Source organism: Onychostruthus taczanowskii, unplaced genomic scaffold (assembly GCF_017590055.1).
Source record: "Onychostruthus taczanowskii isolate IOZ18803 unplaced genomic scaffold, ASM1759005v1 scaffold38, whole genome shotgun sequence".
Classification (NCBI taxonomy): Eukaryota; Metazoa; Chordata; class Aves; order Passeriformes; family Passeridae; genus Onychostruthus; species Onychostruthus taczanowskii.
This window is the reverse complement of record NW_024501237.1, coordinates 13,659,620-13,681,247: the sequence shown is the minus strand read 5'-3', so window position 1 is coordinate 13,681,247 and position 21,628 is coordinate 13,659,620. Positions and strand designations below refer to the sequence as shown.

At 47.4% G+C, this 21,628-nt stretch overlaps 1 protein-coding gene across 4 annotated transcripts; it reads left to right on the top strand.

Annotated features, from left to right (window-relative positions):
- The first annotated feature begins 8,415 nt into the window (after positions 1–8,415).
- Positions 8,416–19,571, top strand: SPRY1 (sprouty RTK signaling antagonist 1). 4 transcript variants are annotated; one of them, XM_041411930.1, is made up of 2 exons: positions 8,416–8,568; positions 12,389–19,571. In XM_041411930.1, exon 2 carries the CDS (start codon positions 12,444–12,446, stop codon positions 13,404–13,406), a length of 963 nt encoding a protein of 320 aa, XP_041267864.1. In that variant the 5' UTR covers positions 8,416–8,568; positions 12,389–12,443; the 3' UTR covers positions 13,407–19,571. The 4 variants fall into 4 exon arrangements, with proteins under 4 accessions (XP_041267864.1, XP_041267865.1, XP_041267867.1 ...); XM_041411931.1 differs by lacking the exon at positions 8,416–8,568 and adding an exon at positions 9,504–9,635; XM_041411933.1 differs by lacking the exon at positions 8,416–8,568 and adding an exon at positions 9,642–9,956.
- The last annotated feature ends 2,057 nt before the right edge of the window (positions 19,572–21,628 follow it).

Genomic DNA, 21,628 nt, shown 5'->3' with positions numbered 1-21,628 from the left:
GGCCTTTCCCACCAAGCCACCCCCTCAGCACAGATGCTCTCAGCCTCTCTTAGGTGCTTACAGATACAGCAATTAATTTAATCACTGCTAATAAGTAATGGATATAAGATATGGGCTATGCCACAGGGCTGTTTGTTTTCCAGGAGCTCGGTCACTGCCTGTCTCAGCATAGATGGTGTTCACTTACCTCCCAGCAGAGAATAACTTGGAACAAAGTGCTTTCAAGCATGGTGTTTGAATACAGGAGAAAAGCTGATGAAAATAGAGGAATTGTAGTGATAAATCCCCTTGTGAATTGAGAAAGAAGCTTTTTACACTTTTCTGACAAAACATCAGTCCGACTGTATCTACTCCTGCTGAGCTCTTGTCAGCCTCTGTACTTTGCACCTTCCTCCTTCCCGGGAGCTACTGTCCTGGTCAGCTCTTCTTGTAACACCTTTGGAAGTCATCTCTCTTGACAGAGGTGTTGTTGTGCTTCTTCATTCCCATTCCCTGCCAGGAAGGATTGTTTTTCTCTACACAATTCAGCAGAGCAGCTGCTGGCACTGAAAATATTGATGATGTGGAGGTGATTTGGAACATGGCAAATTTCCTCAAACAAACAAGTAATGCAGTTACATTTGTGGGCTTTGGCTGAGCTATCCTGTCATGAAACACACTGAGAAAATATCTTTTTCAGTCTTTTCAAATGTTAGTCTGAAACGTAAGTTTAAAACAGAGCTGATGGACCAACTGTCTCCTGTCTAAGCTACCTTTAACAGGACCAGTAGGGCTGGTTTAGCTGTTCCTCAAGGAACAGACAGTGAATAATTCCACATTTACTATCTCTCTCACATTAACTTTGAATCTTTATAAACAGAAACTAGGATATATATGGGTATCCTAATACCTAACAGCATGTGGAAAGAGGGATGTGATTTAGAAAATGTATGCCTTGGAAGTTTTCAGCATCTCAGCTTGGTTCTCCTGACATGATCCTCCATTTCAGGCTCTCTTTTCTTTACCCAGAGAGGTCTGACAGTAGGAATTGTCCCTTCCTGCCTTAGAAAGAAGTCTGAGCAAATGATCTTTCTGTGTCTTCCTAAGAAGTGCTGAGCCCTTTCACTTTATAGCAATTGGCACCCTGGAAAATTTAAGTTTGCAGGAGCTAATGAATCTACAGGAGTGTTTGTAATTGTCTCAAAGTTGTTGTTTTTTCATGTGGCAAGTTTTTAAAAAGCCAGCAGATGGTTTTGAAAGGTAATTCTTGACATCAGTCCAGCTCCAAAAATGTTGCTTTCCATTTGCTTCCCGTGTTTCACACTGTTGGTGTGTGATGAAATACGAGTAGTGCTACTGCTGAGCTGCTTTGCTCTTGTAGGCTTGTGGTGAGAGATCTTTTCCATGTCTTTTCAACCATAAAAGGGTAAAAGAAAGGTGTGGTGTTGGTTTGTTTGTTTTCCCCCCTATACAGTACCTGCAGCAAAGACTCAAAGAATATGGTAAAATATATTGAATACTGATCTTAGGTGCATAAAGGTTTAAATTTTCTGGAAGTGGGACACATGGAGGAGAATTAGAAAAGTCATGTTGGTTTGCTATGAGAACAGAGTGGTATAGAAGTTCTAACAGATTGATGTTTAGGTTTTGATAACTGCCCTCTGCAGAACTGAAATCCAGCCAGGTGGTGACACCTATTTCACTACTCTGAGAGGTATGGACATAAATAATAGCTGAGCAGTTGACCTCAGTATCTGCTGGTGCTGAAGATGACCTTTCTGGAATACTCTGAGGTCTCTGTCTGGCCTTCCATGTAGAAAAGACTAGAACCCACTAGGGAATTGTTGTCAGGGATTTTTTTTTTCTTTTGTTTAATAAACAAGGAATTGCTGCAAACACTGAGTTCAGCCAGGCAATGATGTCCACAGTTCCAAGCTAATATAAAATGTGTGTTTTCTGTTTTTCAACTGGGCACACTTGTCATTCTTATCTTTATTCAGATGCTTCTTTTAGGCTGGATTATACTACTGGAAATCTATGGAAAGATTGCTGTAGGCAACAGTGCAATCCCTCCCTTGGGAATGCTTTGGTATTACAGTGCTGCTCCAAGAAATGTCACCTTGCAGCAGCATCACTGCAGTGTTTTGGAAGGCTAGTGGGCAGGCTAATTTAGGAGGAAATTCCATTTTCTGCATAAATTTCAAAACTGCTGACCTTGGGAGGCAATAGAGACAGATCCTGACTAGGCTTTAAGATACTTTAAACAGGGTATGTTTCAGTAATAGATGTAGTCTTTGTAGATGGAAATTCTCTGGCTTCTCAAAGACAGCATGTTTAATGGATCAGGGAAAGAATCTTTCTCAGGAAAGAATCCCAGAAGTGGTTTCAAAATAAAGAGTCATGGAGGGAATCTAAAAGAGGGATCACCCCCCAACACACACAAACACAGAGTTTCTGATGTCACAACCTCCCTGTGTTAAGTGTGTGTCTGTACATGTCCTCCTGGGTGGGAGCCAGCAGGAGAGGCAGTGCAAGCTTTCCCCATGGCTTGTGTGGAACTACAGCAGCCTGTCTCCCACCCCGATGGAAATGAGGGGGGCTTTCATCAGCAACATGACAGTATGTGTAGGGGCATGTGTAGTTTCTGTTCTTCACTGTCAAGGGTTTTCCCAGTCCTTTTTGGTGGGAGAAATCTGACCTTTTCAACCCATAGGCTCTTGATGGATATTATTTTTTACACTGTCTCCAAAATACCAAAGTCTCCTCAATCTCAAAGGGAACCAAGGTTAACTTTGATTTCTCCAGGTACAGAATCCGGCCCTTGACACTGAATATTCCTTGGCAGGTCGTTGTTACTATGGAGCAAAATTCCAAGATGTGCCTGGCAAGCTATTCTAGAGTACAACAAACCACATCAAACATGCAGGGGGTGTCATGGCGCTTTATACTTGAATTGCCAAGTGTGAATCTGTCAGAGAAGTAAGACCCAGAGAATGGGAAAAGGATGAAAAAATAGAGGTAATAGCCCATAATATTTTAACACTTTCTTGTTGGGATGTGGCAAAGTGACATCACTGTAGTCTTGTAGATTTGTGGCAAGAGATTTATCTTTTCAGCAATAGAAGACTAAAAGAAAGGTATGGGGCTGTTTATTTTTTTTTCCCCTGAGAAGTTAAAATCTGTAAATATTGAAGTGGATGATGCTGTGGCCAGAAATCTGTGTGGCTCCTGTTCCTATTCCTGTAGCCTGTTTCTGGTGGGAAAGCAGTGACAGCTTCTGAGCTATCTGAGAGCTGGCTCTCTAGATACACGCTTTCTTTAGCACCATTTGGTACCACACAAGTGTATGAAGGCTCAGGGGAAGAAGCTGCCATGAAAAAAAAATTGCTTGTTGCAAACTTCTCTTCAAGAGATCCATGGAAGAACTTCCTCCCTGTTTGCATTTGCCTGTTAAAATTTCACTGAAATGCCTTTCAATGGTAAAGCAGAACCAAGAACATGACACAGATGTGAGGCTCCTGCTTTCCCACAGAAGCTGCTGCAGCCACTGAGGGAACCTAAACTTTGGTTGTTGACACACTGTTCTCGAGAGCGACAAGAGAGATTGTGTTCATTAGGCCAACCCCATCATTCTTGCTAAAAGCAGGCTCAGGTTTCCATGTATATTTTCAAATCAAATTAGAAACGCTGCTCCTGAGACCTCCTTCAGCTGACAGTGACGGATTGCACAACCTGATAAACAGGAGGCATTCCTGGAGCTGTGCTAACACCCGAGTCGCCACAAGTGCTTAGACAATAAAAACATGCACAGAGCCATATATTCAAATTAGCAGAGAGCTTCTCCTCTTCCCCCAGTAAAGCAGCCCACTCCTGGGGAGCGGCCACTTCTCCAGCAGAAATGGGAAAGGTTTGTGTCTGTGCAAGGAATTGTGTCCCAGTGGAATCGAAAAGGCAGTTTGCTGAGCACTAGGACAGGAGACAAAGACTTGCAGATAATTTGTGGTAGATGAGAGTAAGTTATTATTGGTATTCAGTAATAATGACAATTTTACTTTTTCACAAAGCTGTTTAGACAGATGAAGTCATATTAGCTAAAATAGTTAACAAACAATACAAAGTAAGGAAGATATGGTCAGTAGCTTAGAATATCTTGTGCACATGCAGGCAACACGTGTAGCAGCTACACATGAAGGCTACAGAGGCAGTTCTCCAAGGAAGATTAAACTTGATCAGAAAACAGTAACTATGGGTACCTGAAGGAGAGTTGCCTGCATGTCAGAGGAGTGGTGGAAAATGAAGAGACTTGCTGTGGCCTACCCTTAGGAGAGTGAAGTTTTGCCTGTGGTTAAGCAAGGAAAATACTGGTTTCTTTGATACAATTCAGGAGATGGGGAAGGGAAAGTATGTTCTCAGACTCTCAGTCTATTTTACAGACCTTGGCATTTTCTTCCTGTTTAATTTGGGCACAGACTAAACCCATCTCTCTGCAGCGTTTCCCCGGTGCTTTGATTCCACATTCATGAGGCAGGTTCACGTCGAGGTTCGTCCCTTTGTTCTTGGAGGTTTGCCTGGCTGCTGCCTTTTACTGTCTCCTCTGCCTCTAAGAAAAACTGATGTTATCTCCTGAAGTGAAAACTACAGGTTCTATTTGTAACTGAGGATTTCCTGTGTGCCTTTCCCCAGCCCGAGCAGTGACGGCAAGAGGCAGCGGCGCACGGGCTGCGCCTTCAGAGAGCTTTGAGAACAGCCCCTGCACAGGAGCTGAAGAAATCCCCAGCACCCGTGCCTTTGATCTCCGATAAAGGTCAACCTGTCTGGTAGAAAGTGTGATGGGAAACTCTACCACATCAGCCTTCGCTTTCTCTTCCTTACGCTGAAGTGATTCACTGTACATCTCAGGTATGCCTTCACCACGGCACCCCCGGTGTTTGGCTCTTGGGAGCAGCTTTATTCATGTCATGCACCAGCTTAAGCCAGGGCCAGCAAGATTTCATGAGAGCTGCTGAGAAACTGCCCACAGCACTTGTTATTACAGTAGTGTTCCATAGCTTTTGTTGGTTTGTTGGAGAGTTTTAAAATCATGGAATAATTTAGGTTGGAAAAAAACCTTTAAGGGCATTGAGTCCAGCCATCAACCCAACATTGCCAAGTCACCACTAGACCAGTCCCTAAGCACCACATCTACATATCTTTTAAATCCCTCCAGGGCTGGTGACTCAGCCAGTTCCCTGGGCAGCCTGTTCCAGTGCCTTCAGTGAAGAAATTTTTCCTGATCCCCAATCTAAATCTCCACTGGCATAGCTTGAGGCCATTTCCTCTTGCCTTGTAGTATATATAGGCCCAATGGTGTGTTAAAAAATTAGTTATGCTGGTCTTGTCCCAACAAGCACTGAGAGTTTCTGAGACTGTTCAAGCACTGACAACTACAAAGTTCCACCTGACACAAACTCAAAGTTGCTGACACACAAAGCTTTGGGGAGCTGCAGCTTCCAGTTGGTTCTCCTGACGCCACCTCTGCAAGATCATCACTGGTGAGGGAAGTACCTGACCTACACATGCTACAGGTAAGAGTGGCACAACAATTTGGTTCATAATTTTGTTATAAATGCTAATGGAGGGGGTGTTTAGTTGCCTTTGAATTCCTCTGTAACCTTAGAAATGTTGTTGCAGCTGTGAAGATTGGTTATGAAGCGACAAGTAACATGCATAAAGGGAAACACTTCCCCTGCTGAGTCTCCTCAAAGCCATGTTGGCTTTGTGGCTGGGGCTGAGTGTGTGTCTTCCTTCTGGATTGGGATTTGTGCCTTAGTAAGGCTAAGAGATGTTGCTTAGGGAGAAATAGAATAATATTCCCAGGTGGGATGCACCATGGAAATAGTTGTAACTGACAGTGGGAGGATCACAGTTTATCCAGTGCATCTTCACAAAGATCACTTAAGTCACCTAAAGATAAAAGTTGCTTCTAGGTGTGGATTAGAAGAAAACCAAACAAAAAGCTAAGGATGGATTGTGCTTTTGTTCTGTCCAAAGCACCTTCTGGCACTCAGGCTGCTGTGAGGGAGAAGTAGCATCTGACTGCAGAAGGTGGGGATTATGTCCAGTACCTGATTCTCAAAGTGAAACTGGAAACAGGGATTGGATCACTGCTCTTGGCCATCATTCAGTCTCTGGAACCCCATTCTGGCAGGTTTTTCTGAAGAATTTACTTCAGGCGTAGAGGGCTGGTCTCTGCTGGTGTCAGCTGAGCCACCTCTAGATTATGGTTTGGAGACAGAAAATAACTTGGTTGCATCAGATTCCTGCCTGTGCATCAATCCTCAAATTAAGGCCATGCCAGGATGTAGCCATAGGTGCCAGTTCATTCTCCAGGATGTAGCTCTTCTTTTTTCTAATCAGAACTTCTCACTCCTATAATTTCCAGGAATAATCTAGTGAGATGAATCTCTGTGAGGTGCAGGAATGTTTGCTTGAGCCTGGGGAGAGCCTTTGGATATTGCTGGAGGGTTTTCCCTTCTTTCAGTGAAGTATTAATTCAGGTGCCAGGTGATAGTGAACACCTGCCAGTACTCCTGGTTATTTGACTGACCCATTTAAGCCTGGTATTATGTTTCTAAAATCAAGCTCTTGCACTTGGCATAGGTTTGTTAAGGTGGTATTGGCTTTAGAGATGTGAAAGGAGAGGTGTTAGGGTGTTTTTGTGGTCATGTCCTAGGAAAAATGCATACGGACTTCTGTGAGAACAGAGCCCTGCTAAAGTCTCCAAGATGAACGCGCACCACTAAGACTGCTCTGCAGGAGTAATGGTTTTTTAAAATTTTCTTAGTCATTTTGGTTCTTCAGTTGGATTTTTTTTCTCTTCATAGGTTTTTTTAACTCTTCATAGGTTCCAAAGTTTTCAGATGGATTTCATTGAAAGTGATTTTATACTTTGTGCTCAAGGTGTGCCTGAGAATGCTTTTGGTGAACAATCACACTTTCTAAATCCCACAGCAATATTAATGCTGATTTGGAATACTTTTATTCCACACCAAGGATTTTTATGCCGTAGCTTGTCCTTTGAGCCTCTGTCATTGGAGAATGGTATTTATGGTTTGTCTGTATCAGCAATCTGTTAATTACAAACTCAGAAGTATTAGGAGTCACACTACCACTAGTACTATATCCTAGTATCCAATATAGAACCTCTAACGCATACAAAATTATGAAAATTTCAAAAATGCAGTTTAGGTGATTTCTTTCCAAGCTTTGTGAATTTGGATGGAAAATAACTGTGCTACATCCACAAGAGTGGGCTGGGTGCACAGACTATCACCGAGTACTACCTTTGTGGTACAATCCTGTTTGTAGGGATTGTTTGCTTTTGGATGTATGTTCCTGCTAAGCAGCTCCACATATCCTTAGCACATCTTTTCTTGGGGGCAAAAGGTGGGAGAATATTTTTTTTTTTTTGTGAGAAATTGTTAGTATGTTTCAGATAAACTTTCTTGGGGGCAAAAGGTGGGAGAATATTTTTTTTTTTTTTTTTGTGAGAGATTGTTAGTATGTTTCAGATAAGGCTGAGTGGTGGTTAGCCAAGTACTGGAAGTCTCAACTATTCCAATACTTTACATGCTGTTATGAAATAATTTTCAGAATTTGGATGTGTTTTATATCACTCTCCCATGTTATTTTGGTGGCCTGTTTAAATACTCCACTCACTGAGAAAAACCAAACCAAACCCCAAAAAATCTTATGTTAAAGGTAATATCTGGCCATAAAACTACTGGCTTGGAAAGCACCCCTGTATCTCTTTGGCACCATGACAGAGATGCAGTGATGAGCTTTGGATGGGACCTTGCCGAGGCAGGGCTGGAAAGGCGGGAGGGAGACAGCCGGGTCGATAACCCGTATCATCTCTGGTGCTGCAATGTCAGCCGTAAAACGGTGAGAAGAGCCACTTCCTACCTCATGGCAGGATGACAAGAGGGAATGCTGTTCTCGGGTCCTCAGCTGGCTCTGCAATAGTCTGAAGGAAGCAGAAAATATCTTGTGAATATAAACAAGGGCTGTTCCACCTGGCTTGAAGGGCGCTGACGGTAAAACACATACAAGAATCTCTCTGTAACGCTGTCAGAGGAGCGTGGCAGAACTTCAGCCCTTCAGCAGAGCCCAGTGCCCGGCGGTGCCGCGGCAGCTCCATGAGCTCCGCCGGGCCGAGCCCCCGGGGCGCTCCCTCTGCCGGCGGGGCCCCGGGAGAAGCCGCGGCTGCGGGACAGCGCGGGGCCGGGGCCAGAGAGGGGCAGGTCCTCCCTCCTTCCCTCTTCATTCCCTCCCTCCTTCCTTCCCTGGCGGCCCGCGGGAGCGGCGGTGCCCGCGCGGGAGCGGCTCCCGGCGGGAGGGCGGGGAATCCACGCCGGGATTTCGGAGGCACACTGACATCAGGGGGGCGCGGCCGGCGGCGGGCGGGGGCTGCGCGCTGAAAGGCGGCGAGGCGCGGCCCGAGTCACTCCGGAACGGCGGCGGGGCAGCGCGGAGCGGCTGCCGGCACTGCCCGGGCTGGATCCGCGCCGCCAATGTGCCGCGGGAGGCGGGCGCTCACCCCGGCCCTAGGTAAGCCCGGGCGGCGCGCCGCGCTGGGGGCGGCCGCGCTGCGAGGCGTGCGGGAGGTGCGGGCGAGCCGCGCTCGCTGCTCCGCGGGGCAGCGGGCGGGAGAGCCGGGGCTCGGCTCCCCGGGCCGGCAGCCCTGAGCTGGGCGCGATTCGCTGCTCACAGAGAAGCTCCGGGTCGGTACTCGCCCGTCCCGCCCGACGCGGGGTCTCCGGCGCGTCGGAGCTTTGCGCGACCCTCTCGAGCCTGCAGAGACCTCGGTGCTGGACTGCGGCGTGCGGGGCCGCCTCTCCCCGCCGCGTCCTGCCCCTGCCCCGAGCCTGTCACTCGGCCCCCGGCAGCGACAGCCAGCACATGGCTGTGTGCGGGGAGCTCGCAGGGCCATTGCATTGCGCTGCCTCTGGCTTCGTTCGCAGTTCGCTGAGCTCTGCCTGGAGAGCCAGAGCCGCTTCTTGATCGTTTTAAAAAGAAAATAAAAAAAAAAAAAAAAAAAAAAAACGAAAAAGAAAAAACCCAACCAAATCTTTCGCACCAGAGGTTGTGGTTGCACTTTGCCAGACGGGACTTGCGGCAAGGACCATGCGGTGAAGCCGAGCGGGACCGCAGCCCTGCACTCTGCGCTCGCAAAGGGGAATAACAAACAGCCGGAGCAGGAGCCGCGCACCCGCCGCCTCTTCCCGGAGACCTGCATCGCAACAAGCCCCGCTGCCTGCCGCAGCCTGCAGCCGCCTGAGGCTCGATCCAGACACTCCGTTTTGCAGGAAGGGCTGGATTTGCTCCCCGTCGCCTCCGGACCGAGAGAGCTGCGGCCGAAGGAGAGTGCCGCTTCCACGGGCGGCTGGGGCCGCTGCATGCTGACCCCCGGGAGAGGGGAGCTGCGGTGGGCAGGAGAGCGGGTCTTTTCTCCGCTGGCCCAGTAGGACGTGGAGATCGGCGAGCGAGGGCTGTGCGGGGACGAGGAGCGCAGCCCGCCGGCCTTCCCCGTCCCGGGGGCCGGGAGAGCGAGGAGCCGAGGCCCCGCCGCCCCCCGCCCGCTGGATTTGCCGTTCCCAGGGGCTCCCTGCACATCAGTAAGTTGGGACCCGCCGTGCGCTCACACCGGGGCCGGCGCTGCCGCAGCGAGCAGGTGCCGCGGGGCGCTGCGGCGCCCGCCCGGTGAGGGGCGGCCCCGACCACCCTCCCACCATCCCCCTTCCGGAATAGAGGCACTGGGCTGCTGCGGGAAGGCTTGCTGGGGACCGTGGCCGGGTGCGAACGAGCAGAAGGTCAAAAACACGCCCCAAACGCTCCTCGCAGGTGGGGGCCGGAGGGGCTAAGGCGGCGGGTGCCGAGCCGCAGCGCGGGGAAACCCTGGGGCTGAGCGGCCGCTCGGCTGCCTCTTTAAGCGCCAGGTAATCCGCCCTCCCGAGGCAGCGCCGGGCTAAGATCTGCCTTCCCCTGAGGAAGAGAGACAAGGAGGCAAAGGAAAGGGAGAAAAAAAAAAAGCCTGTGTTTTCATTCATAACTTTTTTTTCTTCCCCTTTTCCCCTCCTCTTCCTTCCTCTCCGTCAGCGCCGTGATCCGCTCCGCTCTGCTCGGGGCGCAGAGGGCGCCGCGCCGCCGCCGCCTGCCCGGGGCTGCGGGGAGCGGGGCGGAGCAGGGCGGGACGGGGGCGCTGGCGGCGTGTCCGAGCGGGTGTGGAGAAGGGGAGGGAAGCGGGATCCCACCCCCGAGGTGCGGGGAAGGAGCGCAGCCCCGGGTGCAGAACCGTGAGGGCTCTCGCCGCCTGCGCCGTACGTTATTTTATTATTTTGCTTTACTCATTTTTATTTCATTGTCCGGGGGGAAAGCAGTTTACGAGCGATCTGCGCGGGGGTGGAGGTGGCTGGTTCAACTATCGCCCCGGTCTGCAGCTGGGCTTGTCAGTCTGCGCCGCGTTGATGTTGCGCTTTCCCCCCAAAGATGGCACTGGATGTCTTTCGCATTTTCTTGGGATATTGTTTTTCATCCCCTAGGGAGCCCAGCTCCTGGCTGGTACAGCTGTAAATCTTTCCCTTTTCGCATTCATTCACCCTTGGTCTGTTGTGGATTTGTATTCAGTGCTCGTGAAGAAGGCTGCTTCTTGTGTGGGGTAGGAAGAAATTCTTTGCTGGAGAGTGGTGAGGCACTGGCACAGGAAAAAACTGTGAATGCCCCATCCCTGGAAGTGTCCAAGGCCAGGTCAGATGGAGCTCTGAGCCACCTGGTCTAGTGGAAGGTGTCCCTGCCCATGGCCAGTCCCAAAGCCTGCAGAGTCTGTTAGGTCCTTTCCAACCAAGCCATTCTGTGATTCTATTCTGTAAATTAGAAGTGAGAGTGTTTGGTTTTCTGTTTAATCTGGTGACCACAAAGCCCACACAGGTGATGCTAGATGTAAAATGAAATCTTTGACTACTGGATGAGGACAAAGATTTTGTGTCACATCAGAAGCTGTCACTTTCTGCCCATGGTGACTGCCTGCTAGAAGAAACATTTCCTCTTCTTGTTCTTCCTGTGTTTCCACACCACGGTGCCTTTTACTCTCTGGAGTGGGGAACAGCTCCATGCTGGCTGTGGTCTGGGTACACAAGACACTCTCATAGCATTATTGGATGAGTTTTTGAAATGCTTGATAGCACTTAGCTTTCTTTGCTTTCAGGTGAACACTTGTGGCATCCCGGGGGGGAGTGAAAAGGGACTTTTCCTCTGGTTGGCAGTAAAGAAAAGCAGTTTGTTGTCTTGGGTCCCTGCATAAATGTGGCACTTAGATACTCAGCTACATCTTTGTGTAGGTGCAGAACTGTCACTGCAGTTTTCTCAGTGTGGCAACCTTCATAGCTCTAGCTAGGCAGGATGGAAAGGGATGGAAATGTGTAACATCTCTACTATTCTCCTACTATTTAAAAGATAGATGAGCAGATGTTCTGTTTATTTGAGAAGCTTTTAATCTGTCTTGTGAAAATGGATTTGTTCTCTGTTTGTGTTTTGAGGTTCTTGTTGAGGGGTTTTTATCTGCTCTTAACATTCTCCTGAATGCTCAGGTACTTTTTGTTTGACGCCTAGTTCATCTAAACCTTTTTCTACCCCATTTTTCTTTCTCACTCTGGCCTGTGGTCAGGCAATATTTGAAAACAGGTTGTTTGCACCCTTGCTTTAATTTTATAAAGGAGCATATTAGATGTGTAGACTGAGTTACTTTCTCACAGAAAATGTCTTGGCCACTTGACAGCACTTAGTTCAGGACTCTGTAATGCACATACGTCACTTTAAGAGGGAGACTTTCCAAATGCACTAGGAAGCAAATCTGTGGAGCTTTCTGATGCTGCAGATTCAGGCAGAAGAGTGAGAACTGGGCTCATTCCTCACTCTGCCATACGAAACATGAATGTAGTGGTGTTCTTGGCTGTTTCCAGCTCAGCGTCGGGGGCATTCGGAATTGCTGTTGCTAGAGACAGATGTTGAGCTCAGTAGCAAGGGAGAGGCACTTCCCATGGCTTGCCAAGAAAGCATACAAGTTAATACTGGATTTTTATTTTTTATTTTTTATTTTTTTTTTAAATGGCGTGGGGTCTCCTTTGCATTCCTCATCCATGATGCCATACCCAGACTCTCCCCATTACTGGACTTTGGCCAGATCCTCAGCACTGCTGTAATCCCCTGCTGAAAGTGATCAGTACCAGGTGGCTGGGGCAGTTTGGGCTTTGCCAGATCATTTCTGTTTTCAGAAAGTATCCGGTGCTTTATCCCTCCGCTGCCCTTGATCTCGTGTGTGTATATGTACACACGCAGTGTTTATTTACACCTTCTGTCTCCTTCCTTGTTTCAGGATTTCAGATGCATGCCAGGTTCCCGCTGAATGCCAGCAGCAGAGATCACTACAGATGGAGCCCCAAAGTCAGCACGGCAGCGGCGGCTCCCTGGTGGTGATTCAGCAGCCTTCCCTGGACAGCCGGCAGCGCTTGGACTATGACAGGGACAGCCAGCCCACGACCATCTTGTCACTGGACCAGATCAAGGCCATCAGGGGCAGCAACGAATACACCGAGGGGCCGTCGGTGGTGAAAAAGTCGGGTCCGCGGACGGCGCCAAGGCAGGAGAAGCATGAGAGGACTCACGAGATTATACCGATTAATGTGAATAATAACTACGAGCACAGGCCCGGCCACGCGGGGCACGTGGTCCATCAGCATAACACCAGGGCTCCCGTCCTGAGCCGCTCCACCAGCACGGGCAGCGCGGCCAGCTCCGGCAGCAACAGCAGCGCCTCCTCGGAGCAAGGGCTGCTGGGGCGCTCGCCGCCCTCCCGGCCGGGCTCCGGCCACAGATCCGACCGGACAATCCGGGCGCAGCCCAAGCAGTCGGCGCTGATCGCGGACGATCTGAAGGGGCCTTTGAAAGAGGACTTGACGCAGCACAAGTTCATCTGCGAGCAGTGCGGGAAGTGCAAGTGCGGGGAGTGCACGGCGCCGCGGGCCCTGCCCTCCTGCCTGGCCTGCAACCGGCAGTGCCTGTGCTCGGCCGAGAGCATGGTGGAGTACGGCACCTGCATGTGCCTGGTCAAAGGGATCTTCTACCACTGTTCCAACGACGATGAAGGGGACTCGTACGCGGATAATCCCTGCTCCTGCTCCCAGTCACACTGCTGTTCTAGGTACCTGTGCATGGGAGCCATGTCCTTGTTCCTGCCTTGCTTGCTCTGCTACCCTCCGGCCAAAGGATGCCTAAAACTCTGCCGGGGGTGCTACGACCGCGTCAATCGTCCGGGGTGCCGGTGCAAGAACTCCAACACGGTCTATTGTAAACTGGAGAGCTGCCCCTCCCGGGGTCAGGGCAAGCCCTCATGATTTTGGGAGGGAGGTTTACTTCCTCCAACTTCAGTTTTTCAGGTTGTAGCTGATTTTTTTTCCCTGCCCCCATCTTTTCTTCTTCCCCCCCCTCCTCTCCCATTTTGGGAGGACTGTTGCTTTCCTTTCCTTTCTGTCTGCCCAGCTTCAGACACATGAGCTCTTCCCCTTGCATCTTTGCTCTCCTCCTCCTACTGACTTGGCTGAGTGTGGAGCGTTTCACGCAGTCGCTGCTGCTCTTTGGTAAGTGTGGACCTGGGATCTGCACCTGCCGCTCCTTCGGGCAGGGTCTTTGAGTTTGTAACTGAACCACTCCTGAAAGAGACAGTGAGGGCTCACTGGGCTCTTGAAGCTTCTTGCTCTGTGAATATCTTCCCAAAGATGTTTTTTTTTTGTTCTCAGCAAGTTACGGTTTTTTTCTCCTTAACCTCCTGGGTGCCAAGGAAGAATAATTTTCCTGAGTGAGCTGGATTGTGAAATAACTTTTTGTGTGTGTTCTTTCTGGAGAGGGATGTAAAATAAAGGCTTCACCAAATGAAAGGCCTGACTCTTCTATAAGCAGCCTGCTTCTTTTTGCATCTTTTTTTTTTTCTCCCTCTCCTTTTCTCTTAACTTTTGGAACATTCTCAGACCTGAGAATTCCCCAGCCTTTTTTTTTTTCTTTTTTTTTTTTTTTTTTTTTTTTTACATTTTCAATGTAACTTCAGTTTTTGCTACACTGTGTAGATCTTCACATTGGAGACGTTGTGGCTGCAACATACTCATTTGTTTCTTTTGCTGTCCAGTCTTTGAAGGATATTGCGTATTCCACCCTCCTAATCCAGTTTTTATAGTCTGTCAGTATCAGTTGATATTAAAGTTGGTGGTGTTCATATATCCAAACAGCCTTCAGGTGTCATTGAGTCACCTAAATGTTCTTGAATCCTTCAAGTCTCTTGTGATCCTTTGGCTTAGTGAGTTTAGCTCTGCTCTGTACTTTATAATTTTATTCTGTCCCTGTTTTATTGCCTTAGCCACAAATTGTGGTCCTTTTTTGTATATTTTATGTATAAAACACAAAGTTGAATCCCAACTATTTTTAAGACAAAAGTCTGTTAAAACTTTTTTTATTGTAAAGAATATTTATTATGTGAATCTCTATTATTTTATGATATTTATTGCAAAAGACTTCGAAAATGTACTCATGTCTGAATATAACAAAATATCAATACTTAACGAAATAAGGATGACACGAAGAAAGTACATATGTTAACTATAATGCAGAAAATATATTAATTAATGAAAACGCCTCTGGAGTTCTTTTGTTACAACTGGCAGGTTGTGAGCTACCTGTGTGTATTGCTGGGCTGTTCCTCCTCCTTCAGGTCTGTCAGGTGGCAAATAACCTCCTATTGATACTTCAAAGCCACTAGTCTGTGCTCTAGTTTAGTTTACCTAATTTTAAGTTCAAGCCAACTATATATCAAATAAGGGATGTTTAATACAATTGAATTTGTGTTGTGCTTAACAGTGCCAAGAAATGGAGGCTCTATTTATTTACCAAAGCATTTGGAAATACATTTGTGGAGGAGGAAACCACAACTTCCAAGTTGGTTTCTTTTTTGGTGTTTGTTTTGTTGTTTTTGGTTTTTTTTAAGGAATACCACATTAACATGCAAAGCCATTGAAAATTTTCCTATATAGAACTTCATGGCTGGTTAAATTGTGCGGCAGTTGAAGAATTTAATCTCCCCACCTCGATTCTAAATAAAAAGTTTGGAGCCAGGATGAAAAATAGTGATTGTGTTGCTGTAGTTTGGTAGCTTTGAAATCTGGGAATGTGTGTGTGTGTTTGGGCCTATGTCTATGACTTATTTGGGTCTTTTCCCATATGTTTTCCAATGTCAACTGAGTCTTCTGTCTTTAAATTAAAGGCTCTTAAGGGTGACCTAAGTGTCACAGCTACTTGTGGCCATTTAACACACATTCAACAGAAAAAGCTTTTCATTAAGAGTGAATGGGGAGACCTCATTCTTTTCCTCATGTGGGTCAAGGTTACATCACAATTCTCCTGAACTTTAAAAGTTTTAAATGGATGAAATTTCACATGGTGTTCAGAGTAAGTGGTTCTAGGGAAACTCCACTTCAGAACAGAGCAATGTCTTGACAAATGTGTCATATCTTGCTCTTTTTTGAAGTCCTGCTGCTTTGAATTACCATATTCAAGCTGCTCTAATCCCAGCACGGTGGTGATTTGAATAAGCTCGCCTTTTTGTAGTTAATTCCATCCCAGGTGATGCAGTGTCATGGAACAGGGCTGACTGAGAAGCTGCTTTTATATTAAGCAGCACAGATGACCCCTGAGAGGAACAAAGAGAAATCATCATCTGAGTACATCTAGGAGGGCTTTGCAGGGCGGTGCTGCTCCTCTGTGTGACAGAAGTGACAGGCTGGGGGGCAGCACCGGATGCACACGGATTCTGCTTTCCAAGATTTCCCGAAAGGAAGCAGGAATTTCCAGGAGGGATATGTTCCTGAGGAGCAGGGACTTGCGCTCCTTCGCTGTCACCACGCGTCTCGAAGAGCGACAGCTGCAAATGGCCCCGCGACACAATGGGGGCCTTGTCCGACGCTGGCCAGGGATGTCCACTGGTAACTGCGTGCTGACACCCGGGAACGCGGAGCCAACTGCCTCCACTGCTGGATCACAGCCAGCCCCTGCTCAGGGCCTTTGCTCCAAGGGTGCTGCCCTCTGTCTCCTTTTTCAGCCAGTGACTGACTTATCTGGGGGTTTGGGTTGGTTCCTAGCAGAAGAGAAGAAATCCCAAAGGACCCACGTGTTCTCCATTCTTTAATGATTGTCTTCCATCAGGAGCCATGTTGTGACACTGTTTCAGATCTCTGTTTTAAAACAACAGCTACACTCTAGTTAGTCATACTAATGCTCCCTTTACTAATCAGATTTTGGGTATAACTTGAGGTTGCAGTGCCTCTAGAGAAAAAATTTACTTGGACCTACACAGCAAGGAGAAGAAAACAGTTCCTTGCGGGTCTTACATGGTTTTCTAATTGCCAGGTAGAGCAGACAGTGTTAGAAAAATGAGAATAACGTGTTTTTCTCTAGGGTTGGATGCTGTATGCTTTGTATTTAACATACAAATGTGTGGGTGCACAGTTTGTGTTAATTGGGAGTAGGGCTGCAGCTCATCCCCAATGGGCCACAGCTGTGCAGAGCAGGTGAGCAGCAGTGAGGGTAAGGAGTGCCCAGGGGCACTGACCAACCACCAAAGGGAGCAGAGGGCACACAGGGGCAGGGCATCAGCATCAGGGGATAAAAGGCTGGGCTGAAGGGCAAGAAGGGCAGATGCTTGCAGCCTTCTGAAGTGACAGGGTGTTACTCTGTGTGGGCAGACACCAGAGGCCTTCTGATGAGGTAAGGTGTTATTCTGTTTGGGCAAGTGCTGAAAGCTGCCTGAAATCGTGTGGTGATACTCTGTGTGTCGCGGCCGTCTCAACTGCGACACAAATCTATCCGAGCTCGCTTCTGACTTCTCTGGAACGTGAGGTCATTGCGCTGTGCCATGGAAGGGGCTGGGGATTCGTTCAGGCAGTTGGATTTTGTGGTGTAGAACCACACAGGCTTGGATGGGAGCATGTGAATTCTCTTTCTGCCTGAAAGAGCAGAGTAAGCTGACAGCTGGAGGAAGTGAAGCTGTGAAGCTTCCACAGCCTGAAGAGACACAGGTTGCTTTCAATGTGCCCCAAGTGGTCAGCTGCTGTGTCTGTTCCACTGTCCACAGTGGAATGGCCATCCAAGGATGCTGTGTTGTGTTGGAAGGGGGGTTGCTGAGGAGATTTCCAGCAATTAGGGTACTGAAGTGCACATTTTAGTCCTTCAACCCCAAATTTATCAGGGGGGCTGCTTGAGGTTACTCCTCCATGTCTGCAGAGCCTATTGCAATGTGGCTCATAAAAATTACTTTTTTTCCTGATATTTCTGAAATCTTGTTTTGAGAAGCCAAGAATTTTACATTTATGTTTTACACTCTGTGTAAAATAATGATGGTGTAATTAGGCAGTAAGTTCAGCTGACCTACTGACCTAATTGCACGGGTGGGTGATGGATTTGGCCGAGGCTGCCATCTGGTTCCAACAGCGAAGGCCTCAGACATGTAAGGTCTGGGTTGAAGGAAAAAGGGAAGTCCAGCAAGCTGGAATTCTCACTTTGCTTAGTGTCTCGAAACTTGTGGTAAGAGATGAGTTTAGGAAACAGTAATTTAGCAACAAACACAATGGATAGATAAAGTTTCCATGTTCCATGCTGGAGGATTCCATGGCTGAAATGAGAATTTGCCCTCAGAGTTGGGGTGTTTCCAAAGACAGCTCCCTTACACCAATGCTGGGGTGGGTGAGGGCGTTATGCAAGGGGGGATAATGCCTAGCAAAAAAAAGTGCTTGCTCTTATTTACAGTTCCATATCATAAAGACAGGTGGGAGAGGATTAGCTCTTCTGTCTGTGATAAAGCAAATCTGTTAAGAGGGATTAAAGGGGCTAGATGAAGTGTTTTAATGGACTTATATGAAGTAATAGATTTTTGTCCTGGAGGAATGTTCAGGACTCACTGATACTTCTGCATTTCTTGTTCTGCTAAAATTACCTCCAAATTCTAAGGAATCCTGATTAATCGTTGGCTTTCTTCCAGCTGGAGCATTTGTGTCAGTCATGGTGGTGCTTCAGAAAAAAACCTGGAATAAAATTCTGTTGTGCTGTCACACAGCTGGATTTAGCAGCCTTACACAGCACGTGGGGCCGCAGAGGTCTTGTTCTGATGACCCTTCATTTGCAGGGCAGTTTGCTTTTAGGGCAGCTCTTGATCATTCGTAGTTCTTCCCTGTGGTTGTCTTTCACCTTCCTCTGGCTGGTGGGAGGAGCCAAGGCATGGCTTCTTCCCTTGGCATTAGTTGCCCAGCCATGAGGAGCCTGTGGTAAGGAGCTGCTCAAAAAGGTCACTTGAAGGATCTGCTCAAAAAACCTTGTGATCTCCAGAGTGATGTTTACAGCTTGGTTTATGTTTGTGATAAATGAATGCAGTGCAGCTGGTTTTCTCAGGAGCTGCCATTCCTGCTCCTCCTGGTGAAGCTTGAGATATTGCCTCATTTACTTTCCAATAAATGCAAATTCAGGAAAGTGTCCCTGCAAACCACACATGGCTTGGCTTTTTAGTTTAAGTATGTATGGGTGAGACACTAGTCTTAATGAATAAATTTTGATTTTAGCATCAAAAAAGAACCAGAAATTCACCTGGATTTTGTAATATTCCTGATACATGCGTGGGGCAGTGTTATAAGAGAAACAGTGTGCTTCCAGGGGAAGTAGATATTCCAAAATTAGCTTGTAAGTGTGGTAGCTCTTTATTTTGGAGCAGAGAAGCATCCATTTGGTCAGTCCTTGGAGGAAGGTGTGCCTGATAGCCATGGCTCTGGCCTTGTAAGCACGCCCTGTTTTGTGAACCTTTGTCTACACGTTGGTTGGGTGCCCCGACCTGAAAACAAACATCCTGCAGAACACGATGTCAGGAGGCACAAACAGCCTGACAGAGGCTCTGCCCCCAGGGGCTGAACCCCATTGTGTTTGTGCAAGAAGGAGCACAATGGCACATCCTGCCTGACCCCGCAGGGTCGCTGCCAGAGTATGAGTGGGTTTATTCCATGGAATATTTCTTCTGAATGGAGCTGATGGATTTACACCAGTGAATGAGCTGGCCAGGCGACAGTGCTTGCACTGCCTTAGGAATGCCCAGTGCTCATAAATTTGAGGATGTTCTTAGTTTGTGGGATAAAGTGACTGTGAGAAGTAGCTGGAGCTCCCTAAATAGGCTGAAATTACATAACTGATTAACTACTTAATGTCTATTTTAAATGCAACCTCCTGTTTTCTGGCACATACTTCAATTTCCAAACCACCTGAGAGTTCTTGCAGTGCTGTGAGGATTCCTCTTCCACACTCCAAGCAGGAGGAAGAGATGAGTTTACCTGGCCTGGTGAAGGCTCTCTCCAAAGCTTCATTTCTTCTCTGATGTCTGATCTGTGCACTTGGAGAAGCACACTTCCAGATGAAAATGAATAAACTAGTTGCCTGAAAGGAAGGGGGAAGTGCTGGAGCTTTCCTCTAACCTGGATATTGGGCGATTGCACAGTACCTTCTTTTTATCCCCAAGCCTTATCTAAATCCAATCTCATTTACCTGACCCCTTCTTTTTGGGAATAATTGTCCACTTGTTAATTTTCCTACATGGCATGCAAAGTTCTTCTGGATGAAATGTGCTATGACTACAGGAGCACTTGTGCTGTCACTGAGGCACTTTTTGATTTAATACATTTTTACATGTCCTGTATCTCATCCAATTCAAGGTGAGGATAAACCTGGTTAGTCAGGGTGAGAAATACAGGATAGTTGGATGTCATGAATTTTTGTTCTGAAATTCAACTCCATGTATGAACTTTGCCAAACTTTGGCTGTACCTGGGCTTGAATTTACTGAACTGCCAAGAGTATGTGAGGAAATACTGTTAAGAGTTGAAAATGCGCCAGTTCTGCTGTGTTAAATAGCCAAAGGTCTCTCTGGAGCAAGTGGTAGAGACCGAAGGTGCCATTCTGGAGTCTCCACAGAGGTTTTTGTATGGGCTTTCAAACCTGGAGTTGTAGGGCCTGTGTTCTTGTATCCCCACTTTCCATCCCTTACCCTGTAGTGGAGCAGGAGCACCTGCCATGGTAGTTCCTGAGTCATCCATCACTGCTGCCAGGTGCAGATAACATCCCCTAGAAAAGTTAACCTCATCTGCTCTCCTTCCTGACAGTTCTAACACACTGGGGTTGGGACAACTTTATCTGTTCAGGTGGCAAAAATTGCAAAGTATCTCAGAGCATTTTGCACTTCGACTTAAATTCTTTTAAATTAACTGTGCCTGATAAAACAGCTCTGAAGGAAATGCTTCTCTTTGGCTGCTGGGAAAGCTGTGGCTGCAGGGCTGTGTGGAGCCACGCTGTGAGGCGCTGGCACAGCCAGGAGCCTTTGGCCAGCAGTGTTTAATTACTGAGTCATTCTGTGCAGATGGATGGATGGGAGAGAGGGGAAAAAACCCATCCCGCTGGAAACTGTAGCACTGGAGAACAGTTTCTGGAGAACATTTAAAACATGCCATAGATGGGGGGGTGTGGTGGTTTAGGAGGATTGTTAATATTCTAGGGGGAAAATATATAATCCCAAGACAGGGACCAATTTGAAATGTTCTTGGTACAGCACACTGTACGGTATGATCCACCTGTAATGAACAGTTTCTACATTGATTAGTTGTTGGGCTGTTTTTTAATGGCAGCGGTGCTGATGTCTGGGTGTCAGCGTTTGGTTATGTGGGAAAAGCGGTAAGGGCCTAAATAATACATGTTACTTGAGGGGCTGGAAACTGGAGCCATATCCTATGGCCTTCTAATTAAAACTCTTTATTTCCACAGATTTCTTCTGTGGGCCTTACTAAATAGATCAGCCTTGGGTTTCTAATGGTGACTACTTGAGGAGGAATGTCGCCTTTGTTCCCCTGAATGGTGGGGAGCAGATTACCGGGCTGCCAATTTCCTGCTGCCTTTCAGAGCTGCAATTTGAGCCCTATTTGCTCCTGGCTCTTGCACAATTGGAAACAATGGGTGGCTTCTTTCAGGTTTCACTTCAGAGCTCTTAGAAACTGGGGAAGTGGCAAAAGCTCTACTTTACAGGTAATTAACAATAGATAATGTTTGCTCTGCGTTTGCCGCCCCCCCCCCTTTTTTTTTTTTTTTTTTTTTTTTTTTTTTTTAGGGGTTGATAAAGGTAGAAGTCCGCACCGAGCTCCCAACACAGAACCCGCAGGGGCAGTTTTGTGGATGCAGTCCCGGCCACAACCCCAGCAAGGTGATGGTGTGTGTCAAACCTCCAAGCAAAGGCAGGGAAAGCCACACCAGAAGGGCTGCCAGCAGTGCTGAAGGGCCTGTTCCAATCGGCCCAGTGTGTGTGAGTGTTTGCTGGTGTGAACCTGCCCTTTGATTTAGGGCCCCTTTTTATTGTAGCCTCTATCTCCTTTATTAGGTGCGCTCTACTCATACCTTGTTGACGTTTATGTAGGATAGTTAAATGTTTTCTTGGGGATATTCCATTCTAGGAAACCACCTGTCCTGTAAAGTTTATCTTAAATACAGAAGCTTGTTTTACC